At 36.0% G+C, this 10,000-nt stretch overlaps 1 protein-coding gene across 1 annotated transcript in view; it reads left to right on the top strand.

Moving 5' to 3' along the window:
* Nucleotides 1-1,464: 1,464 nt before the first annotated feature.
* LOC143738548 (uncharacterized) overlaps nt 1,465-10,000 on the top strand; it is a 76,278-nt gene continuing 67,742 nt past the window's right edge. The window contains exon 1 of the mRNA XM_077230549.1: nt 1,465-1,702. Within this exon, the coding sequence (XP_077086664.1) occupies nt 1,470-1,702 (233 nt within the window). The 5' untranslated portion in view covers nt 1,465-1,469. The remainder of the gene's footprint in view (nt 1,703-10,000) is intronic.

The following is a 10,000-nucleotide window of genomic DNA, read 5'->3' as shown; positions in this document are numbered from 1 at the left end:
TAAATGAGCTAGTTAATAGCGAGAATTGGACCCTTTTTATTTGTAAATAATCAAAGACATAATCAAAAGCTGGGCTGATTCTCAAAATAAAACTCCTAATTTTTTAACATGTTGTTAGACATCTGCATTATATGGCATACAAATGAATTGAAAAAGCTTTATGATAATGTGTGCCTGCAGTGCAGTATCATGTGAAAGTTTGCGGTGACAGTGATGAAGTGAAGTTGTTGAATCGAGTGTCCATTTTGAAATACGAGAGCATTAGTCTCTCAGGTTCTGGGATCTCATCCAGACAGCGGTTCTCTCCTCAGTGCCGATATGATTCAATCAAACCATGTACTGCATATTCAGAAAAGCTCAATCATTCAGCTGAGAATTATTTCTTTGTGAGAAGAAATTACTGGCGGGATGTTCATGTGACAATGGCCTATTACTCACAGTCACCTGAGCAGCTGAAATATGACGTCCCTTAGTCACAGTGTGTGTTCAACTGTGAGTTTATGTATGTGTGCAGTCACAGTTTGAGTCCTGTGCATCAGAAGTGTGTGTGAAAGCTTGTGTATCTCTGTTGCCTGATTAACGCTGCTTGTGTCGTCATCAACAGTGAAGAAAAAAAGTCGTGTCCTATTTGTTGATAGTTTCTGTCATCCTCTCAATATCAGTGAGGGATGAATGTGGAAGTGTTGGTGATTAGTAGAAATATCTTTAGTCCTTGATTTACTGGCACTCTTTGCATTGATTATACAATTATACAGTCAAATGTTTGGGGCCGGTAAGATTTTTAATCTTTTTGAAAGTCTATTTTGCTCACCAAGGCTGCATTTATTAGATCAAAATACAGTAAAAACAGTAATATTGTGAAATATTTTTTACAATTTAAAACAGCTGTTTTCTATGTGAATATCATTCCTGTGATCAAAGCTGAATTTTCAGCATCATTACTCCAGTCTTCAGTGTCACATGATCCTTCAGAAATCACTATAATATGATGATTTAATACTCAAAAAACAGTTCTGATTATTATCAATGTTGAAAACAAGTAAAGCATTTATTTGAAATAGAAACCGTTTGTAACATGATTGATCAATTGAATGCATCCATGCTGAATAAAAGTATTCATTTCTTTAAAAAAATTATATATTTTTTATATCTGACCCCATACTTTTGAATGGTATTGTATTTTTTTTTTAACTTGTGAGTTATTCTGTCCAACCATTCAAAAATGTGTAATCTGTGAGAATCCCCGAGCTCATGTCTTACTGTCGCTGTTTGTGTTTAAATCTTTTTGCTTTGTTGTTTTAGCAGAAGATCATTTGTAATTACACTTTTTTTTAAATGCAAACAAATAAAACACATCCTAACAAATATGCATGAAAAAAAAGACATAGTGGGTAATAATAATTTAACGCTGATTTTTTGAATGATTTTTCGTCTTTTTTAACGCTGTTTGTGTTTGTGACAGAGTGGCCATGTACGATGGGGCGAGGGTTCCCTCCCCTGAGGACGCCACTAACGGGGTCCCGCTCAAGCCCGAGACCCCCGCGACCACACGACCCAAAGCCAGCGAAGAGCCTGAGGAAGAGGAGGGTGTTCCTGAACCCGTCCTGGTGAAGAAGGCTCACCGGGAGATCCTGGACCACGAGAGGAAGAGGAGGGTGGAGCTGAAATGCATGGAGCTACAAGAAATGATGGAGGAACAGGGGTGAGTGAGGGGATCATACTGTAGAAGAATGATTTAAATATCATCAGTAAGGTTTTTAGGGGACAAGCTTGTTGTCTACTATATCCAAGGAAGAATCCTAACCTCATTGATGACTCAATAGTGTTGTTTGTATTAATTAAAACTAAAACTGTTAAAGTGCCCCTATTATGCTCTTTTAAAGGTTCCTAATTTAGCTGTTCTCCTACAATAGGTTTACATGCATCCAAGGTCTAAAAAAACACTTTAATTTTCTCATAATATACAGTGCACATCACCTAATTTCTCAAAGATTCAATTTCTCAAAGATTCAGTTTCTCTAAACTCCTCCTTTCTGAGAGCCTGCTCCGCTCTGATTGGTCAGACAGCTCAGTCTGCTGTGATTGGTCGACTGCTTACAGTGAATGTCGGAAACTAACGCCCATTACCATATCTGAATCTCAGATCTTCCTCCAAGCGGGTAATCCATCAGCCAGAAACTGACCGCCATTGTAGCTGACTATCACCTGCTATTAGCATTCTATTGACTCCCATTCATTTTGGCGTCACTTTGACAGCGAATAACTTTACATCTGAGGCGTCCAAAGACTTCATTTGTCCATTATTTATTTCTAAAGAAACACGACAATGTATAAAAGGCTCCATTACTTTGTATCTTACGTTATGGCCCCGCAGAAGCCGTTTTTATAAAAATAGGCTAACGATTGCGTCATAACCACGCGACTCTGTGTCGCAAAACAGAGCAATTACTGTATAGACCGGAGGAGAAGCTCGCAGGCAATCTTTTACTATCTATGAGGCAATCGGGGGGACATAGAGGCATAAAGTCAATGGAGAAGCCCATAGATAGAGAGTCCATAAAAGCAACGGGACAAAATATTTCAACAATTGAGGAATTTCAAACAAATTTTTGAGGAATTAGGTGATTCAGATTTGTCTTGGCACAGCTACTAGAAGATTTACAACTGTCAAACTGTCGTTCAGCCATCAGATAGGAAGTGCAATAATCGGGCTTCAGTCTTCTCTGTTGAAATCAATGGGGTCGCTGTGTCCATTTCTTTTACAGTCTATGCTTCCACAGTGACACGAATAGTAACAATGGGATCGTTTTTTCCGTATCAATTCTCATTCTCTAGAAGTGCATCAAAGTGGATTTACAGCAGAAAACATCAACAACACGAACCAAACTCTTCCAGTCTCAGATACAACTACATTGTTTGAGGGCGGGGCAAAGAGACGCTGTTCAGCCAATCAAGAGCACAGGCTGGCATTATGCAAATTCGTTACATTGTTACACTGTAATGGGAAGTGAGAGTGAATAACTGACGACTCGTTTCTGAAGTTCAGAATCGATTCTTCATTTTAGGAGACAAAAACTTTATTTATCGTGCACTTTTGACTTCACAGATCTTTTACATTCACAATCAGCTGCTATATTACACACTGCATGAAAGGGAGTATTTGAAAAAGCATAGGGGCACTTTTAAAATTGTTAATTGAAATAAGGCTGAAATAAGTTCAAATATAAATATCAGATAGAAAAGTTTAAGTTGTGAATGACCTGATACAGTCAGTCTTTCTACATTGTAAATGTATGTATGTGCAATTATTTAAATATTGTGCAGTATACTTAAATATTTTGAGCTTATAATCAACAGTTTAAAGTCATTTTTTGTAGTTTTGATTTGATTACCTCATTCACAGTGAATATTTATCATTTGTATTTACATGGACTCCATCTTCACTGAGCTTGTTGTAGTGAATGCAAGAAATGTCTCTGGAACTGAGCTCATGTTTACTATTAAAACAGTGTAAATACAGACCGTAAATGTCTTATAAGCACATCCACTCACTTCAGCTGTCGTCGCTTCACGTGTCCAAATACGACCACAACATTTATGCTTTGTCAAGGAAACCTGAGATGTTTGCATGCATGAGACATCACATGTACAACAAAGACATTAGGAGAATATAGAATCACAGTGCATTGTTGTTTCATTTAGTCTTTGCATTGTTTCTGATGCTTTATAGGCTATTGATGAGAAGTCTTTATTCAATGAAGTTCAAGAACATGAACACTTCATTTGATGCATTGTTGAGGTCTAAAATGTGTCAAAGCACAGTCATAATGCATTTGCATTCACAGTATTGCCAGTCTTTTTCTATGGTCAGTTTTCAGTGTTTGTCTTGAAGAGAATCCTGCTGAGTGAGTGAGTTAAAGTCTAACTTTAATGTTAGCTTTCTATTTGCATAACAAATGTACTTTATTGACACACTATTGAGGGAAACTGAGAACTGATTCAGTGTTGTGACGAATTCAGTGAGTGTGAATTTGAATTGAATCCGCCACAGGAAGTTGTAATTGTAACTTGCATTGGAAATAGAGGAAGTGGAATTCAATTTATTTGGCAAGGATGCAATAAATTGATAAAAAGTGACAGTGAAGACTATATTTTTAATGTTACAAAAAAATTATTTTGAATTTTCTATTCAACAAAAATCCTGAAAAAATCTGAAGCAGCACAAGTGTTTTCAAAATTGATAATAATCAGAACTGTTTTTTGAGTATTAAATCATCATATTATAGTGATTTCTGAAGGATCATGTGACACTGAAGACTGGAGTAATGATGCTGAAAATTCAGCTTTGATCACAGGAATAAATGTCACTTTACTATATATTTGCATAGAAAACAGAATAAAAATTTAACTTTTTATCTCAGAATTGCATGCAATTCTGACTTTATAATGCAATTGGGAGATATAAGATATAAAGTCACAATTGCATATTATAAAGTCAGAATTGTGAGATATAAACTCTGAGGAAAAAAGTATTTTTTTTCTTTATATCTCGCAATTTTGAGAAATAAAGACAGACTTGCGAGATCTAAACTAATAAAATTTCGCAATTATCTCTTAAAATGTTTTATTCTGTGGCGGAAACAAGGACCCTAAACTTTTGAACAGTAGTGTAAAGAAAATACTGCATTTTGATAGTTAAAAATGACAGTTTTATGAGCGTTTTAATTATCATTCCTGGCATTCAAATTGGAATTGCATTTCCGAGTCCTGTTTGCTACATCACATCAAATTCAGTAAAAGTCATTCTCAGTGCAGTAGCGAATGATCCTGCAGAAACTCTAATAAACACGGCTGTATTTGGAGCATTTGTAGCATGACTGTCCTCTCTCTAATCCTCTCGGCCCGTGTCTGACGGGATAAAGAAGCGGGTCTGAGTGTGTCTAATTAAACAGCAGCTGTGTGACCTTGAGGCAGAGTGAATGATGCTGATAAAGCACACACACACACACACGCCGCAGGGGAACCGCTTCAGCGCACAAAAGATGATGAAAGATTTGCTTCAGTTCGGGATTATGAATCTGCTAACATGCTTAAATGCTTAGTGAATGAGATGCTGAGTAGGCCTGGATTTCATCAAACACACATCAGAGAAATAGAGGAAAGCGTGTTTGGTTTATCAGCAGTTTTGGTTTGCGTTCTATGTATAATACGCATCGTTTCAGTCGTGTCATCTGATTGGTTAATCCATTGTTCTAGTGGTGATGCAGTGTTTGTCACTGCACAGTATCCAGAGAGACCAACTATTAACCTTGCTTTACATGACAGCACTAGCTTACGGCAATCTGACGATTCCATACAGAATTTAAAGTGTGAAGAAAATGTGTCCTTCATGTTGTTTGTGTGTTAAAGGGATAAATCACCCCAAAATGAACATGCTGTCAACATTAACTCACTTTCATGTCATTCTTTCCTCTGTGTCACAGAAAAGGAGATATTCTACGAAATGTTTCAGTGTTTGGTTTCAATGTTTTGGTTCCCAACATTCTTCGAAATATATTCTTTTGTGTTCTGTAGAAGAAAGAAAGTCATGTCAGTTTGGAACCGTGTTATTTTAGTATTATTTATAAACTATTATAGTATTTTTTACAATACATTGAATTTGCTTTTATTGTTATATGTTCGTTTTATTTTAAAGTTTAGCCTTTTTGTTATGTGATTTTGATATTTATGATTAGTTTTAGTTTTAATTAGTTTTAAAGTTGTAAATTATTTTTACCTTAAGTTTAAGTTTTTCATTAAATGTTTATATTTCATTTTATTTCAGCTATATTTCTATAAAGAACCCCATTTTTAATAGTTTTAGTATTGGTTGACAATAACAACATTGGTTTAGAATGACATGAAGGTGAGTAAGTGAATAGAATAGAATTGAATAGAATAGAACAGAAAAGAAAAGAACACAACCAGTGGGCCCTTTCACAATAACAACTGTGGTTTAGAATAACATGAAGTTGAGTAAATGAATAGAATTGAATAGAATAGAATAGAACAGAAAAGAACACAACCAGTGGGCCCTTTCACAATAACAACTGTGGTTTAGAAAGACATGAAGGTGAGTAAGTGAATAGAATAGAATTGAATAGAATAGAACAGAAAAGAACACAACCAGTGGGCCCTTTCACAGTAACAACTGTGGTTTAGAATGACATGAAGTTGAGTAAATGAATAGAATTGAATAGAATAGAATAGAATAGAACAGAAAAGAACACAACCAGTGGGCCCTTTCACAATAACAACTGTGGTTTAGAATGACATGAAGGTGAGTAAGTGAATAGAATAGAATTGAATAGAACAGAAAAGAACACAACCAGTGGGCCCTTTCACAATAACAACTGTGGTTTAGAATGACATGAAGGTGAGTAAGTGAATAGAATAGAATAGAATTGAATAGAATAGAATAGAAAAGAACACAACCAGTGGGCCCTTTCACAATAACAACTGATTTGGAATGACATGAGGGGCGAGCAAATTAATAGAATAGAATTGAATAGAAGGAAGTGGGCCCTTTTCAGACTATGATGACGCATTTCCACAGTTAAATCTTTGCAAAGTGTCTCATATTTTCATTGTGTTATATCACCTTCATAGTAAACGAGAATAAACGAATGAACACTTCTGCGAGGGCATTTCTAATACATCGGCTGAGGGAGTAATGGCAAATTTGACATCTTCCTCTCTTCTGACCAACGTAATCAATCTCTCTATCATTTTTTCTCTCTTCTGGAAAGTCGTGGAAACTATCACTGATTTTTTTTCTTTCTTTAGCTATTGGAGCAAATGAAAATACAAAAATTGCTGTCGTCTTCCATTCACCGCTATAGAAGTTTCCACAACGGTGACGACTTCCTCTTTCCGAAAACCCCGCAAATGTGAAAAGAGTTTATGGCTATGAAAAACTAAATTACGAACTGTACAATAAATGTCCCTTTAAAAGTGAAGTATGTAAATTCTGCTCCACTAGCGCCATCCAGTGGAGTTTACAAAACAATGACCACCGTATGGAGTTACATATGAAGTGTGTTTCTCTGCAGACTCTTATTAGTGGAAACAAACTGCTCCTTGTTAAGAGCTCTGAGTAATTCTTACTCGATTGATGATGATTTTGTGAAGCCGGATGTTGGAGACGGAGGATGGTGGTGGATCAGCCATCTGGCAGCACACACACACACACACACACACACCCATCATGAGTAATTGTGCTGTGCTTTAGGAGATGTTGGCTCTCCATATGTTCCTCCCAGTGTGTGTGAAATCAGAACAGCTTCATGTAGATCTGGGGTTCGAGTGTTAAACACGCATCCTCGGCTTATCTCTGTTTGTACAAGATGACTCCAAATGTCAAACCAGAGGCGCTTTTTAAATGGACAGTTCAGCCAAATATAAACATTCTGTCATCATTTACTCCCAATTAGGGTTGCCAACTTCAGAAAGGAAAAATACGGCACAATCGTGGTTCTTTACAGGAAAATAAGGGACACTCGAAATATTTGTACTGTATCACACAGTAAATGTCATGTCAGGTTCGTATGTGTTTAAAAGGTTCTCAGACATAAACACATTTGTTTTGCTTAAACTATTTATGTACAATTTAATTCTAAAACTAATTATAAGGTCACACAAAAAAGTCACATTACACACAAACCTTAGTTCAAAATAATAGCGTTTATCTGAAGTAGAAAGCTTTTGTAACATTATACACTACATTTTAAAGACATTAAAGACAGTAATATCCTACTTTTATTCAGCAAGGACGCATTCAATTAATCAAAAGTGACAGTAAATACATTTATAATGTTAAAAAAGTTTTTTATTTCAGATAAATCTCATTTGAACCTTCTATTCATCAAAGAATCCTGAGTCTTTTTTTTTTTTTAAACATGAATAATAATCAGAAATGTTTCTTGAGCAGCAAATCACATCAGCGTATTATTCCCTCGGGTAATTTCATGTTTTCTTGCGTGTCTGGATGATGGACTTATGAACAATAATCACGTTGTTTGCCGAAACTGATTTGGCGAGATCAAGACCCGGCCGGACAGTGAAAGGGATTTGCCGCGAGCTCGAGTCCGGATCGAACCGGGATTCTGTTCGCAAATCAAACAATGATTAGTCCCAAAAGAATTATTAATTCTCAAATTAGAGTTTGTTATTGGTATGGTCTGATGCGCACGAGGGAGCGCTGTGATTGGATGATGAGTGTCGTGTCATTCTCTAGTGTCGTGTTGCTGGTGTATCAGTCAGTGGTTAGATCAGTCCAGAAACGGGACAAATAAATTAGGCCCAATATACGGGACGTCCCGGCTAATACGGGACAGTTGGCAACCCTACTCCCAGTTTACATTTACCACCGTGTCATTTCAAGTGCGGTGACTTTCTTCTGTGCAACACAAATAGATATTTAAGAATCTGCTGAAGAAAAATCTATTGAAGATTTTTTTTTTCGTGCAATGACTAAATAAGAATCATAACCGTATAATATGACTTGTGCAGTATATTCCAAGTCTATGATAGCTTTGTGTTTGTTTTCATTCATTTCTCATCTACTTTACTCTCATTTTCATTCATGCATATTATTAAAACATGACTCATGAAGATGCATCTTGTGATCAAGTTTAAATCAAACATTTCAGGGGTAACACAGAAAGAAAAATACAGAAATACACATCTAAAATACTTCCCCAAATACATTTTAATGTCATTGTTCAAATATAGGCATAGAATATAATAACGATCAAATATAATAATTGAATAAAAAAAATGTTTAGACCTTTATCACCATCAAATTAACATCACATTAACAACAATCTTAACGTCTAGCTCTACTTTTGTTGTATTAAAAAGCATTTAACATGTTCATCCACAGAAGAAAGAAAGTCATATAGGTTTGGAATGAGAATAAATTGACAAAATATATAGTTTTTAGGTGAACTGTGCGTTTAAATGAGTCATCAGGGGATTGTGGAGTATAACTGCAGGAGTGAGTGACTGGGGAGTTAAACTGGGCGGCTGCGCTTATAATGGAGACTAGGGGCTTTTCTCTGATGCCGTGGATACAAACCAGTACAGACTTTAACCCCTTAACCTCTCCTACACACACACACACACACTTACACACACCACCCTACATCTTGGCCACAATGGATAAGGCCTTATTAAGCCAATTAGATAATAATGAAAAGAGCAGAGTCGCCATCGTTAGCAAAACACTCCTGGGACATTAATGCTCCTTCTGTCTGTTTTGTTGAACAGTGAATCGATAGCACTGATTAACATCGTTTAATAGCACACAAACACACACACACACACACACACACACACACACACACACACTCCTCCGCACACCGAATGATGCAAACGCTTCAGAAAACCAGCCAAATCCGAGATGCACCTTATCGATCTTTACCATTGTCAAGTTAATTGTCGATTCATGCATATTTACTTTTATAGGAAGATTCTGGTTTTATTGTGCATAATTTGATTGTGAACAAGAATTGTGGCATTTATGGTTAACCGTATTATTGAATCTCTCAGTTATTGGCTTATAAAAACCAATAGCACCTTCTGCTACACTATACGCGTGTCTTGTAATTTAAATTAAAACAATACTGAAGCCTTGTTTCCTTCTCATACTATGATGATATGAAGTAATAAATGTTTCATAAATTTAATTTAATTCATAGTTCATTGCTCTACCTGAAGACCTTCGAAATAAACAACTTTCCAATTTTCTATGAAAAAATACTTCTGAAACAGCAAAGCAAAGTCTTTATTAATCGTGGATTAATTGCTGGTTTACAATAAGGTGAAGCTCCAATGACAATGTTCATGTGTAATAGTAAGCTTCATAAATATTAAAATAACACATATATGTGGTATTTAGTTCTCATACAACAGCACACAACATATGGATTATAGTAACCAATAACACCTTCTGCTACAC

The sequence above is a fragment of the Siphateles boraxobius genome, unplaced genomic scaffold (assembly GCF_051911475.1).
Source record: "Siphateles boraxobius isolate OS27281-9 unplaced genomic scaffold, OSU_SipBor_1 149, whole genome shotgun sequence".
Taxonomy (NCBI): domain Eukaryota; kingdom Metazoa; phylum Chordata; class Actinopteri; order Cypriniformes; family Leuciscidae; genus Siphateles; species Siphateles boraxobius.
This window is presented reverse-complemented; position numbering and strand designations above follow the sequence as displayed.